We start from the raw sequence: 14,376 nt of genomic DNA, 5'->3' as shown, positions 1-14,376 counted from the left end.
GGGAAAAGGTTCACTGTTTTTGTTTACATCACATTCCCAACATATATTTTAAGTGGAGGGGAGACAGGGAAGGGCAAAGTGACTCTTTCTGTTGAAATATGCAGGATATCACAACAACATCCAAGACTTGTAATGGATAAAATGACTTAACTACAGTTTGTTTCCAGTTACTTGACTCATAAATAACATTCTAACCAAAGCCTTTGTAATTTGAAGTCTCTATAGATTATCAAGCTGTTAGTACTGACATACTTGTCTTACCTTTGCTCTCTGTCTGAAATGTCACTGTTTATTAGTGCTGTAGTGACTTGTTGCAGCATTTCTAAGACTTCATCGCATCCTGTCAGAATTTGTGTAGCAAGAGACAAAATGCTGGTCTTTAGCTCCTAGGTACAAAGAGAGTTAAAGGATACTTGAATTCTTAAGAGAATACAAAAAAAGGGCAACAGAACAAAACGATGGATTTCCAAATGAGAATAATGATAATGTGACCTGGCAGGCCTGCAGCAGGAGATTCATCCAAGACTTAAATTTGATTAATGCTAAGACCCAAAGTGCTGGGAGAAACTAGGTGCATGTTTTACAGGATGCACATCCAGTTTCTAGAGGGAAGGAATCCCCATGTCCAGCACAGGAGAGCAAGCTGTTAGCCAGCCAAGGTACAGCACTGGTGACAGAATGTCCTAGCAGGTATGAGGATCACTGTAGAGAGAAAAAACTGAACAATGAAAACATGGGTGAATAGTGAGACAAGGAAAGTACTACAATATTTAGCATTTACTCAATGAGCCTGAACAAGTAACTTCCAACTACAGCAAATTATAAGCACACAAAGTCTCACAGTAGCAGATAAAACCAGCTTAACACCACCAGAAATTCAGAAACCAATGCCATTATAGATGAACTGTTACAAATACTACTATGACACAAGCTGCATGCTAAGACAGAACTGGCTTCAATGAGTTCATTCCAGACTATGCCAGCAGTAACATGAAATGACACCATTTTAATAAACATACCAACAAAACAACCACTGTCTACAAGCCCTGTCCTCAGTTTCCCTGCCACAAACATCGCTGCCGCTATTTCAGACAACAGATGTAGTAGGTGCTTCTACATAAGCTTTGTAAGGTAAAGCTGAAAAAAAGCAGCAGCCAGAAAGGCAAACAGGAAAACCTTTCCTATTTATGTCTGAAAAGTGATCACCCAAGTGATCTGGAGCAGAGGAAGTGGGGAGCAATGTCTCCAGAAGGATTCCTGGCACATAGACTTTTTCACTAACACATATCAATTAAAGTACATTTTAAACCTCACCATATGTATATTTAGGAAATGCCTGCTCTTACTAACAACACAGAACACAAGCTGGAATCCTGAACACAGAACAATTGCAGACTTGAGCTGGAGAACAGGAAAAAAAAACCAAACTATCTACAATAACTTAACTATATCAAAAGGAAAAGAATTAACAAAACAATGGAAGTAGAATGCACTGCAGAAACAAGAAGTGTTACAGGAACACTGACTGGAGAGAGCCATGCTAGAATAAAACTTGGTGTTTACCTGTACCTTCAATGTCTCTCCCTGCAAGGAGCTGTCACTGTCATCATTTTCATCAGGTTTAATCAGAATAGTGTTACTGAGGAGGTGGTTCTGTACAGCCATCAGATACCGCAAGCACGAAGATGCAGCCTTTAACATAAATAAGTAGAACTTTACATTATCTAAACCACTTAACCTTAGTTCAGGCAATCCTTGTAGTTTGAAATGTAAAAGAGGAAAAAAGTTTAGGGAGAGGACAAGCAAAAGCAGAATAATTTCCCTTGAACAGAACTGTTTTGCTGATTTAATGTAAGCTTGTTAATACATATTTAAGAGAAGAAACTGGTTACAAAACACTGCATTTTGTGAAATAACTTGCAAAACACAAAGAAGCAGTACAATTTTATTCAACTATGTAACATTATAGTAATATTCAATCACTGTAACATTCATTAATTCTTAAAGGATAATGCATCCATAAAACTCAATTTAATTCGCATTCCTGAGCATGCTGGGATGCAAGCTCATCTGCCTTTGCCCTGAGCCAGCTCAGGGAGCTGATCCTGTTCAAAACATCTCTGCATACTCTTACCATTCAATAATGTCAACTTTTTGTCTGTAAATGCTAATCCTTTCTGCTTGTTTGAATCATTATACACAGCTGCAGAAAGAGTTTGGTTTTTAAGTTGTTGCGATGCTTTGAAGACTGAGATACACAGGGTTCTTTTCAATTCAAACAGCTACCAGAGCAATTGGAAAATGTATCCACATATAAATCTGGTTTAGCATTATTGTACAATTTGCTTTGCTTTAAGAAATTCTTTCTTCCTTCCCTGCACAGCATTAACAAAAGAATCTTTTCCTGTATTTGTTAAGAAACACGAGTATAGAAGCTTCACCTCTATACACTCAGTGAAGATGATAGATTTAAGGAGGAAAAGAAGCCAAAGGCACATATACTTTGATCAAAATACATTTTACTTACAGGCACAGTTGAAAGAAGCTTTTGAAAATCATCTTTAGATACAGTTTGGCACTTGGTGATTAAGACACAAGATTCTCGGACAACAATCTTGAGAATGTAGTGCAAAAGTTCATCATTTAGTCTTCAAAAAATGCAAGAAAGATGTAAAATGTTAACAGTCTAATTACAGTGTTTTGATTAGCTCATCTCAAAAGTCTCTGCAAGCTGCACCACTAATCATGTGAAACCAAAACAAATACCTCTTCAACTTGAGATTCAGACACAAAGAAAACCAAGTTTGAGATGTTAAACAACAATCACTGCAAGTGATTTCCTGCACTGTGCTGATATAAATCGATGGCTTCTAATGACACCTAAAAAAAAAAGACTTCTCCCAGCTTGAACAGGGACTTGAGACTGACAGTTTTATTGCTGAAAAGTCACCTAATGTAGTGATAAAGGGAGCAGTGTCATCATACCACACTTATGAATTATCATTGACATTTACTGTATACATGGTAAGTAGAGGACAATCCAAACCTAAGTCTGTGTACAGAAGTCTCCAAAGTTTCCCCTAAATTTAGTCCAACCTTTCTCTCATTTGTCCTAATGAAACTCTACCCATTCCAGACACAAGGACAGGATTTCAGGGCACACTGCCAGTAAAATAACAAGCAATTTCAACAGAATTTGATGCAAGATCACCTAAAGCAGATAACAGAAATATTATATATGGGGAGAAAGGGGAACATATTGTTGCATTTTACCTATAGTGATCATCATCTTCACTTCCAAATCTGTTGTTCTGAAGCTGTTCAGCTAAATTAGTCAGGATAACATCGCGGAGTTGAGAGAGACCACTATTTCTCTCTCCTAAAATGGAATGCAAAAACTTTGGCAAAACAGCATTTTACAGAAATAATTTCTTTTTATTTCCTCACATATCTTGCTTAATACATGCTACTTCTCAGAAATTATGGTATTTACAGCATAACCCAATTCCCTGTTGGTATCACTGCCTGTTGAAACTTACTTTGATGGATGCACACTGTTCTATGAAGTAACATATTACTGCGCATCAGCTGCTTCTAAGCCCAGACCCCCATTTCATGGTGAATGCAAGTAGAACATTACTCTTTCACTAAGGATTAAAATTACCTCTGGTTACTGTGTAATTGCCATGAGTAACACTAACCGTAGATATTCTAAAACACAACCTGGACAGGAAACATTACTAAGACTGACAAAAGAAAACTTTAATCCTTTTCCATTTCAAACAGCTGCCCGATTGAGACCAACTTCCCTTTTCTACACCTCATCTACATTTGCCCATGTTTCCATTCAGAAGGAGCTTCCGAACTGGAAGCATTCTGTAATTTCCTAGCAGTATTTTCACTTTCTGGTTTCAATTACAAAAAAGCCACCCACACTTTCACATGTCAAGAAGACATTCTCACCTTCAGTTAAGACTAATTTCAATAAATTATTGATTTCTGCTTCTCCAGGATACAGGATATTTAAACCAGAGCTAAAGAAAAAATGAAACCATGGATTACTTAACGCACTTAAAAGCAAACAAAATCATTTCAATGGACATGTGAAAAATGGCCTTCGTATCTGATGTAACATTTAGAACAACCATGTAACAGCTTCTTCCAACTTAAAAAGACATCCTCCGTGTTTTAGCATTTATATTAGTCATAAAATAAGTAGCTGCTTTCTCCAGAAATCAGCTCTGATCGGCTATATTTTATTGTTGCAGTGCCAAAGCTTCTTCCAGAGCTATTTGCTCCCCCCTTGAGAAACTCCACATTAATCACTTATATATATATATATATATATATCTATGACAGCACAATCATTTTTTCTAGATATGGACAGATGTCAGAAGAAATGGATGCTGGTTTAAGAGAACACCTCAGTTCTGGTGATGGGGGATGGCTTACCTGTGGTAAGAACAATGGAAAATGCAAAAGATGGTAAGTAAGAAGTCACTACTGTTGCAGTTTTATACTTACTAAAGACTGGCTCCTTACAGAAGTCATAGATAAGCTGAAGAGTCTAGAACTAGTGTTTTAGAAACAACACAGCTATGCATAAATGCTCCTTGTGGAGATATTTTTCCGCTCTAACTTGTGATGAACTTTGTCCTTTCTACATGAATTACCACATCAAGATAGGAGAACACAGTAACTTAAAAGGAATACTTCATGATTGTCTGGAGTGTTGAAACTACTATGCAGGCTTCCTCTTCTGCCCTTTTTCCCCCTTTCTTTTTGAATAACATTCTCATAGAAAGAGAACTGGCATGTTTTTCAGCTTCATACTGAGAGCAGGGATTATTGCAGCTTCCCTCCCTCTGGCTCATGCTGACCAACTTGTGATACAAACATTAGGAAGAGTTATCATACATTGCAACCTAAGTATGAGGTTTCTGTTGGTATCAGAATATTCCAGTGAGAAAACAGGAGGAAGGAGATATTACCTAATCCCCACCTCTGATTTTTTTAGAAGTAATTGGAGGACACAGAGTTAAACACACGGAAAAATGCAGCAGTTGTCCATAGAGTTGACAGGACACTTGTTTCCCTGTCAAAAAGCAAAACCCTGACAATGCCAGGTAATCACACTGAAGATATGCTATTTTTCTTCACTCAGAGTTGCATAAAGCCACTGAAATTTGGAATGTCGTGATTCACACAAAAAAAATGCAGGTTGATCTTCAGAAGATTTTGTTCTCAACCTTTGGAGCACTTCCCACTTGAAAGCAGATTATATTTGTACTTAGGACATTCGAGACAGCATCTCCTGGTCCTTGAGATTTTCATTATCTCATTTTCGTGATACACAATCACACTTTTTGCTCGCTTCCCTGTACTTAGTCATGCTGCTGTTTTGACAAGCCAGAGAAAGGAAATTGCACAGCATCAGGTTCAAGAGATGTAGTCGCTAATACGATGTGGAGCTAAAGCAACCAGCCTGTTTAAGTGTTTGATGACCTGGTGTATCAGCCCAGACACATAATGCCCACTCTTCTGCCTAAACAAATTCCTGTTTTCTAAAGATAGACCTGAATTTGACAAGACATTCTTCTGCTTTCCCCTGGGCCTTCAATCTTACAGCATTCCTCAAGTATTATTTATTCATTCTGCTTCCTCTTACACTCCCTTTTGTTTAGGAGAATTTCAGTATTGTCACTTGAAACACACTACAGCAGCTGACAACATTAGCTTTGCCTATTCCTGACCACCAATACAGTATGTGAGCTATCTATGGAAGTCATTCTTAGCCATCACTTTGCTTCAATTAAATTACTATACTAAATATTTAAAAAAATCCCTAAAGAAAGACAATAAAAAACAAGAAGTGAGAAGAATGGAAAGTAATTACTACCTGTTACTTCACTGTCATCATGACAAACAGATTGTATTTCCCTTCTTCCACAGATAAAAATCATAATAATTTTATCACACTATGTCAACCTTCATTTCATCATATTAAACTGCTGAATACAATTTGAATATTCATTGTTCCAGTATTTTCAAGTAATCTAAAATCTGAGTTTAATTTGACAAAACCGATATTTACCTAATAGCTAGGCAAACCTCCTTCTGGATTTCAGAGCAAATCTGATCCCTTGGTGCCATCAGTAACTGCCAGAGCAATAGGCCAGACCTTCTAACAATATCTCTGTTCCTTTCAGTTTGTGGGCTGAAGAAAAATTTAAAAACCACCTAAGGAAGATTAAACACAACAATATTAAAACCTTAAACCTTGCTCATATGAGTTCCTTTTCTGTCCAGGTCACTAGAAATCAGAGTCAGAAACTGATGATGGGTGTATAAGATACTGCAAAGCCACTGCTAAGTCAATCACCACTCAACTGAACGCAATGAAGAAAAAAAGAAACCCTAATAAAATCAAGTGGCTGCCTGTATTCTAAACAACTTCTTTTTCTCCCCCCAGCTGTAGTGCAGTACATGCAAATTGCCTTTGTACCTGAAAGACAACAAGGATGCAGCGTATTATACAGGTATCTCCATTGACCATAGCTTTTTCCATAATGTCACAAATGCTGCTGAGGTGATGTGCTTCTATTGGATGTTGCTTTCCCAGAAAATTTGTTATGGGGAGATTGTTGCTGGCTGCGAGCAGGTTGAGTTGGTGGATACACATGGCACCAACATGGTGCAGTAACTGGTTAATAACCTCGTTTGTGCTTGTTGCATCCCCTAGAAGAAGAAAAGCAGTTTAAATGCTGTCTACAAACACAGACTATAGCATTCATATTTGTTTCTACAATGCAATATACCATCATCATCATCTCTAACTTCAGGACGCACGTCCACAAGACAAACAAAGGAATTGCCTGCTTTTTTAATGTGCTAAAGGTAGCAAAATCAGAAACTTCCAAACACAACTTGCTTTTTGCTTTTTCCTTTCTTAAAGCAGAAACCATGACCAATATTTCTAAACACTTTCAGAGCTTTTAACAGCAAGTTTCAGAAGCTAGTTTCTGTATATTTAGTCTATGATAATGTCACATTTCAATTCCACTTCGTATAAAATGCTGACCGGTAGGTTTATTCACCTTTGGGTTCTGTAATGACATGACTCACACCCAGCCTCTGACAGACACAGTGGAATGCCTGGTTCCCAGGATTACACCACTGATCAATGTAGTCATTGGAGCATGTCCATATCATGTTATTCATAGTATCATAACAGGCACCTGAGAAAAGGAAAATATTCTGCATGTCAAATTTTAGAACATTTGTTAGAAAACCAAACTAAAGTATTTTCATAGCAGATAAAAAGCCAAAATATTTGCTTTAGAAGTTTGTCGTGACAGCAATTTAGTAACAGTGCTTTGGAATGAAAAACGTGAAAAGGAGATTCCTTAACAAAGGAATGAAGCAAATGCGCATCCCTTTTCATGTTTCAAGTGTACAACAGCATCTGCTTCAGGTAAATACTCCAGCGTTCGTTATAAGTACATAACATATACCATCCCTCCACCACTGATCACACACTGCCACAGTGCACAAACTAAAGGTAGATGAGTCTGGCATCAGATAGTAACTTCTAGAAAAACAGAGAAGAAAGTTTAACATTTGGGTTACTATATTGACATTTAAGCACCTTAGAACTTGTTTTAAAGGCCTTGTGGTAAAAACGACAGCTTTATAAAACTGACAGTTTGCATTGTGCAGCTGCCAAAAATGTTTTATGCTTAGAGACTCATCTCTGGAAAAGCTCAAAGCCTACAAGTCCAAAACAGCAGACAGAGAGGGATGACTGGATTATGGACAGGACTGTTCCATGACAGAGGCCATTTACCGTACTTTAGAAGTTCAAAAGTAATCTATTGCTCCAAGTTTCAAATGACTGATGTAAATCTCCAGTATCAGCAGCTAACAGGTTAACATACAATTCTACCTATCCATACCTAGCATTTAGAATTTTATAACTATTTATCTCATGACAAACATCTTTCCAGCCAAGATGCATTTATGTATTTTCAAATATAGAGAGAAAATACCCAGAACTTTGTAGCACCTGACAATATAAGCAGGATATTAAAAAATAAATCAGACTTCTTTCAAGATTCTTTTCTGCTGCAGAAAACACTTTTCTTGAGCTTGCCTGCAGCTGAAGCTGCAGAAGCAAGATACTGGAAATTCCTTCAGGGAATTCTGAAGTCTCAAAAATGTTGCATTTACAAAGCTTCACCACAGACACGCAACCCCACCACCTGCAAAGCTGCTTACTGCTCAGTAAACCCCACAATTTACAATCTAAGGGTTGGATATGTCTAGTTCTGAAATAGTCTTAGAAAAGAGATCTACTTCTTACCAAGCCCTGGAACTAGAGCACCACGTCCAAGAGAACTTCCTGCAGCATCAATGAGATCTGCTCTGCTTGTGAACTGCCCATCCGAAATGTTGAACACCAAGCTGGAGGCGAGAACTACACAGAACAGAGTCTCCAATCAACTCCTGAGAAGTTTGTTGTATTTCAGAAAGGCAAGGGCTCAAAACCTGCCACAAATGGGTCCCACTTACTTTTTAAGGATGACAAAGCACTTGTTCCTCCAAAAAGCGAGCGTGTTGCTGAACTGCCAGATCCACCTGGGGGTGGGACCAGCATCACCAAGTATGTCCCACATGTGTATATTGGAGTCTTCCTTAACATCTTCAGTGGCAGCCCACAGCTAGTGTTTGCAGCTGAAACAGTCAACAGAACAATGCAGTTTTTCTTTATAACATTAGAAAAATCACAACTATGGGCAGTGAACAAGGCAGTTTCTATTTAGGGCTTCAAATAAATCAATATGGAAATTCATTTAAGCTGAATTTTGCAGCATTTAGAGGTTGCTTTAAGAGGTTGTATATAGGGGTGGCCTCAATCCCACACATTCAGCATCAATCCCCAGGAAGATACAAAGAGTTTGTCAAGTTATTTAACTAAAGAGAACAACTTAAACATTTAAAAAGACAGCAAGCTCTCGCTTCCAAACCTGGAAAATTCAGAACTTAAGTTTCAGTATAAACAAAACTGTTTTCAGAATTCTATGATGATAAACATATTGAAAGCAGCATCTTAAAGCCAAATAATCTTTTAAGATAGAGAGATCATTTAAGATTCACTACGCATTTACTATTTTAAGTTCTCCTGCTCCACATGGAACATATACAGTCATAATGATCTAGCTCCTGTGACAGCCCATCAACACTTCTGAGCACTGACTAAAGAATTAGCCAAGAATAACCACTTACTCTTCTGTAGCACTCTAGTTGTTATCTGGCAAAACACAGTCTTTAAAATAGATCTTCAAGCTAATTCTCTGCCAGTTTCCCCTGTAAGCATATCTATTTCCTGTATAATTTATTTCTATGGAAATACCTTTAATTGTTTGAAATTGAAAGTAAACTCGTACATATGAAGGAAGAAGAGAAGTAATTCAGGATAAACTGAATAAAATCTTCAGACAAATCTTAACACAGCTCCAGATCATTCTGAAAACCATCAATGCTGGTTCATTCCAGATTCCCTAATTAACTTGGGTAGTTTCAGAATGCTCATAAAAGAATACCCAAACATTGTGCAAATTACCTCCCATTTATAACATTCAACTTCCTTGTGAAACACCAGTTTCATTTCCTAAACTGCAGTCTGGTTTTACCTAACAATAAGAAACCCAGTTGAACTGCCAGCAGGTAAAAGCAGTTATCAGTTTGATACCAGTTTGATCAAATGTGGCACAAACCAGTCCTATAACTGAATACATGGGGAAAAGTGCTACAAGCATTCTGCCTGTTTTTCATTCTTACACTTTTTTTCACAATATCTATTTTAGCAAAGGAACCTGTAATTCAAGCATTAAGCAAATACTATGTATTTCAAACACTTCTTTTGGGAAAAAAAAGTATATCTTAACATATGCAATACGTATTATTAGAGCTAATACTATATGTTAAGAAACAAACCATGAAATGTTACTGAGAGTCAGTAAAACCTTTTCTGACCTGCTTGGTCCTCTTTCAATGTATTGGAGATTGTAGAGCCAGTGAGAGCAGCCAGTGTTGCTGACGGGGAGGCTCTGTACCTCGACAGCCTACTCAGCAGCATCTCATTTATACTCTTTGCAGACTCACCCTCTTTTCTCATTAATATAATTCGTTCCTGTAGAGGATTTGCTATACATACGCCATTTTCTACCTATTCAAATGGAGAAAAAAATACTTTTAGATATTGAAATCCATAGGAGATAAACTACCTTAACTGAACAGTAAAATTGAACACAACAACCTATCAAGTAGGGATAGAAACTTAAAACTCTGCTGTCAAAATTTCTTGCAGAAAAAGTGTCAAGAAAGCTAGACAGATGAGTATGTGTTGTTTGCAACTCTGTGTTCAATAGAGTATCTTCTATTTGGGTCTGTCCTTAGACAGAACTGCTTGTCATAATTTAAAGTTTATTTATGGAACTCTGTTTAAAAGTATTCAACCCTCCTTTATATTTTCTTAGTGATGTTTCACTGGCAAGTTCTGTAAAAGGCCTTTATATCATTTGCCAGACAAAAACTGTAACTGATTATTTTCTTAGACCACATGATGATGATGCTTCATTGTCAAATAAAATATACACAAATGCATGCACATATGTGCAAATATACACATATGCTGATAAGAGAAAAGGGAGTTCCAACTATTGATACACTTCTCCAGACTTAGTATTTTGAACTGCATTTGGTTGTACACTAAATCTAATGACCGTCATACAACATAAAAGACCGTATTAAGTTACAAAATGCAATGTAAAGAAAACAACTGTAACTTGTTGGGCCTGATTAGCTTTTATCACAATGAAGCAGATCCACAATGAACAATGCTTTAAATCCTAATACACGGAATTACTACCCCAGCATAAAACTCAATTGCTAATTATAATAAAATACCTTTTATATTACAGTTCATATTGCTAAATATGGTAGTGGTATATCCTCTGAAGACATAATTGAACAATACACCTTCTGTTCAGTTAATTTGTAAATTTTTGTAAATTAATAATTTGTAAATCATTATTTTGTAAACCACATTACAAACAGCTATCCAGATCACACATATCAATATTCAAACCTAATGAGTTGCTTTGAAAACGATGATACTGGATTAAGCAGGAGTGATGCTACTGACTCCAGAGTCAGAGAAAACACGTAATTTGCTTACTATTAGTTCAAAAATATCCATAAAGACAGAGTGGCCTTTTGGTGTTTTTTCATTGAGGCTTGCAGGAGACCAAATCCAGTAGAAATATGTGCCATCTGAAGAAAGATGCACGGTTGTCATAGTGCTGCCAACTGGGAAGTGATTTACTGGCATTGGGATTATCTGACAGACCTACAAGACAGAGAGCATCTTAACGGTTCTTATGGTGAAGCTTGTTCTTAGAAGTATTAATAATATACTTGAAAATAAATAAATCAATCAAGATCAAGTGCAGTTAGTCCAGAAGAGGCTTATTATTGGACTAGTACTACTGCATGTATGTTACAAAGAGCAATGCTATAATGTTTGCCAAATGGATCTACTGCATAAAAACCAGCTTATAGATCTAAATATTTAACATATCTAAAAGTAAAAGGATCATCTCTTTTCTAATGACTGACAGCATTACCTACAGTACCATACGGAAAATCTACATGCTAAAGAGTTATCTACTTTCTGCAACTTCTCTGAAACATCACTTGGAACTGGAAGAAAAGGGGAATCCAAACATTCTTGGTATCAGGAAGCACACAATAATGTGCATATCCAGTCTTAAAACCATGGCAGGAAAAAATCCAAAGTAACAAACTATCCATTTTTACAAAGGATGACAGTTGTTTATCCACAAAACACAATCAGATCAGAAACACCACCTGAAGTCTGTTACAGTACAAGAATAATGAGATGTTCAGGAAGATCATGTTTTCAGCTCAAATCAATGTCCATTTTGCTACTGTTTTGACTGTTTTATAATGTGACCATATGATATTCTACCTTTTACAGTACTATCACAATACAGTGCAGTGTAAGTCTCTCTATCCATATATATACATGTGCGTAAGCACACATATATGCACATATTAACACATGGAAACAGAGTAATCTCTATAACAACTTAAAAGTTCTATCATGCGATACTTTCAATGGGGAGTTGTAAAAAGGCAGTTTCACAAAGTAAAAAGAAGAAACTTCAAGGACAAAATTAATTAAAGCTAGAAATGATTGTGACTCATTAAGAATGCTTTGTTACTCTAACTCTGCAATGAACTGTTCCTTTTACCTGAAGGGTATGCTGATCCACAACCTGGAAAAGGGAGTGAGGCTTATTATCAAAAGAGACGGGCCGATGAAGAAGTTTGCTGTTGCCAAAAGCAACCCACCCGCTCTCCAGCTCCTCATTACGGCAGTACACAAAACCTCTGGCAAAAAAAGCAGGATATTAAAACCCTTCAAAACCCTGTGCTGGTTTTTTTGCTTTCCAAGAACAACTCACAACCACATTCTTGAACTTTGACCGAACTTGAACTCAAGTCAGCATAAGGCAGTACTTTCTGTTGTAAAAGACTTGAGGCATATGAAAGCCTCATAACTTCCAAGCAATAAAGTGAGTCACATTTGCACTAATCATTAATATAATGAATGACATAATTAGAAAACAAATACTTACAAATTCAGCAATTGTATAACTATAAATAAAAAGGTCAGTAAACTAGGCTATAGTATAACCCTCTCGGCAAAGAACAAGCCCAAGTACTATACATTAAAAAAACTGAAATCTAAAATACTAGTGTCCTGGTGCTATATAGCAGCTATTCAGCTAATGTACTTCTTCACAGGAGGTTGGATTAAATGGCCTCCAGACATCCCTTTCAACCTGATTTATTCTGTAGTTCTAGAGAAAACATACTCAAGAAGAACTTCAGATGAGAAAACCAAACATTAAAATAGGATTTAATGCAAATGCGTAACATGCCCCAGACTTCTTACATCTAACATGAGGTTTCCTAAAACAATAACTGCAGAATAGTAAATACTGAACTGCCACTTACCGCAAAGTACCATGTAATCCAGATCCTAATTTGCTTATTCCTCTGCCCACTGAATTAGTTGTATAAAGATAGAGCCCATCTGCTGCAAGACAGCGCCCTAAGTCTGCGTCTGAATCGGGGAGAAAGAACAGAGCGAGACCACCGCTGTAACACACAGGACTAGGAATTCGCCATGGTCATTATGCTGCTGCAGCAGCTTCCACAGCAACTGAAACCCAGCAGATGCTCCTGACAGGTCATTACCAAGAGGTCAGAGCCATTTCTTTAATACTGAATTTATTATTCCGTGTTCTAAGACCTATTTGTGAACTAAGAGTCAAAGTCCATCATTTTTACAGTATTTCTGTACATTTCTTTCAAGCCTTGCAGAGGTGCCCAAGATTATGCCTCACTCACACAAATACTTGAGCTATTTAAATCTCTTACTGTTGCCGAATAAACTTAAGAAGTAGGTGCTAGTCACTCAGCTTCTCTTTTGAGATAATAAATGACATTAGCTCTGTTTTTTCGTGATTCAAATGTACATCATCCATTTCTAAATAATTTATTTTTCCTGGGTTGTGTTCTCATTTCACTGTTAAAGTCCCATCTTTGAGTATTATGGCCCAAGCTGCTGTAAAAAAAACCACTGAGTTTGAACTTGTTTTTTCTGCATGCTATTCAAAACTGTAACTACAGTAGGAACTGACTATAACACCCAACCATGCTCAGAAACACAGGCCTACTCAAACAAAGTAATTTCAGGTGGAAAATTCCTTCACTTAAATCGGAAGCAACTTGAGCATTTGCTATTAAATGACTTCAGAATACTGCAAAGGAGCAGAAGACAATTATCTTCTGCTTTTGTAACAGGTAATGCTGTTCAGAACTCAGAACTGGCAGCAAGATGAAATACAAGCAACACTTCTGACTGTGCAAGCCCTCCTGCTTCGGGCCGCTGGTAGAACACACTGTGAGGAAGGAATAACCTAATATTGAGCCTTGATCTAATTTCTGGTACAACTCTGCTTTTCTTAAAACAGACCCTTCCATCTCTGAACACTGGCAAATTAAGACAAACAGTATTTCAAACATAGCTTTGTCACTCACAGAGTAATTCTTAACAACCAAGATCGGACTCAAGTCCAGTCAGCCTATTTAAGTTCATGAAACCTGAACAGTCAACAGGGAAAGCGAAAAGGATCTTGTCGCTCTCATAGCAAGAAAGCATCTTCAAAATACAAATGTCAACAATAGTATGTAGCTATATAGTAGCCTATAATATATATA

At 37.1% G+C, this 14,376-nt stretch overlaps 1 protein-coding gene across 9 annotated transcripts in view; it reads right to left on the bottom strand.

The window, feature by feature from the left end:
• The window catches only part of HECTD4 (HECT domain E3 ubiquitin protein ligase 4), a 71,657-nt gene that overhangs the window by 41,187 nt on the left and 16,094 nt on the right, over positions 1 to 14,376 (bottom strand). For 8 of the 9 annotated variants that reach the window (XR_013957955.1, XR_013957956.1, XM_080628935.1 and 5 more), the window contains exons 5-18: positions 13,108 to 13,216; positions 12,339 to 12,477; positions 11,240 to 11,410; positions 10,036 to 10,228; positions 8,572 to 8,733; positions 8,363 to 8,476; positions 7,098 to 7,238; positions 6,506 to 6,738; positions 6,095 to 6,240; positions 3,964 to 4,034; positions 3,274 to 3,379; positions 2,528 to 2,648; positions 1,564 to 1,692; positions 262 to 386 (exon numbers count right to left, since the gene is read on the bottom strand). Coding sequence is in view for 7 of the 9 variants with exons in the window: in XM_080628935.1 (XP_080485061.1) it covers positions 262 to 386; positions 1,564 to 1,692; positions 2,528 to 2,648; positions 3,274 to 3,379; positions 3,964 to 4,034; positions 6,095 to 6,240; positions 6,506 to 6,738; positions 7,098 to 7,238; positions 8,363 to 8,476; positions 8,572 to 8,733; positions 10,036 to 10,228; positions 11,240 to 11,410; positions 12,339 to 12,477; positions 13,108 to 13,216 (1,960 nt within the window). In the remaining 2 variants the exon portion in view is untranslated. The remainder of the gene's footprint in view (positions 1 to 261; positions 387 to 1,563; positions 1,693 to 2,527; positions 2,649 to 3,273; positions 3,380 to 3,963; positions 4,035 to 6,094; positions 6,241 to 6,505; positions 6,739 to 7,097; positions 7,239 to 8,362; positions 8,477 to 8,571; positions 8,734 to 10,035; positions 10,229 to 11,239; positions 11,411 to 12,338; positions 12,478 to 13,107; positions 13,217 to 14,376) is intronic. The other variant, XM_080628934.1, reaches the window with a different exon arrangement.

Source organism: Psittacula echo, assembly GCF_963264785.1.
Source record: "Psittacula echo genome assembly, chromosome: 13".
NCBI lineage: Eukaryota > Metazoa > Chordata > Aves > Psittaciformes > Psittacidae > Psittacula > Psittacula echo.
The sequence above is the reverse complement of the archived record's forward strand: the minus strand, read 5'-3'. Positions and strand labels throughout refer to the sequence as shown.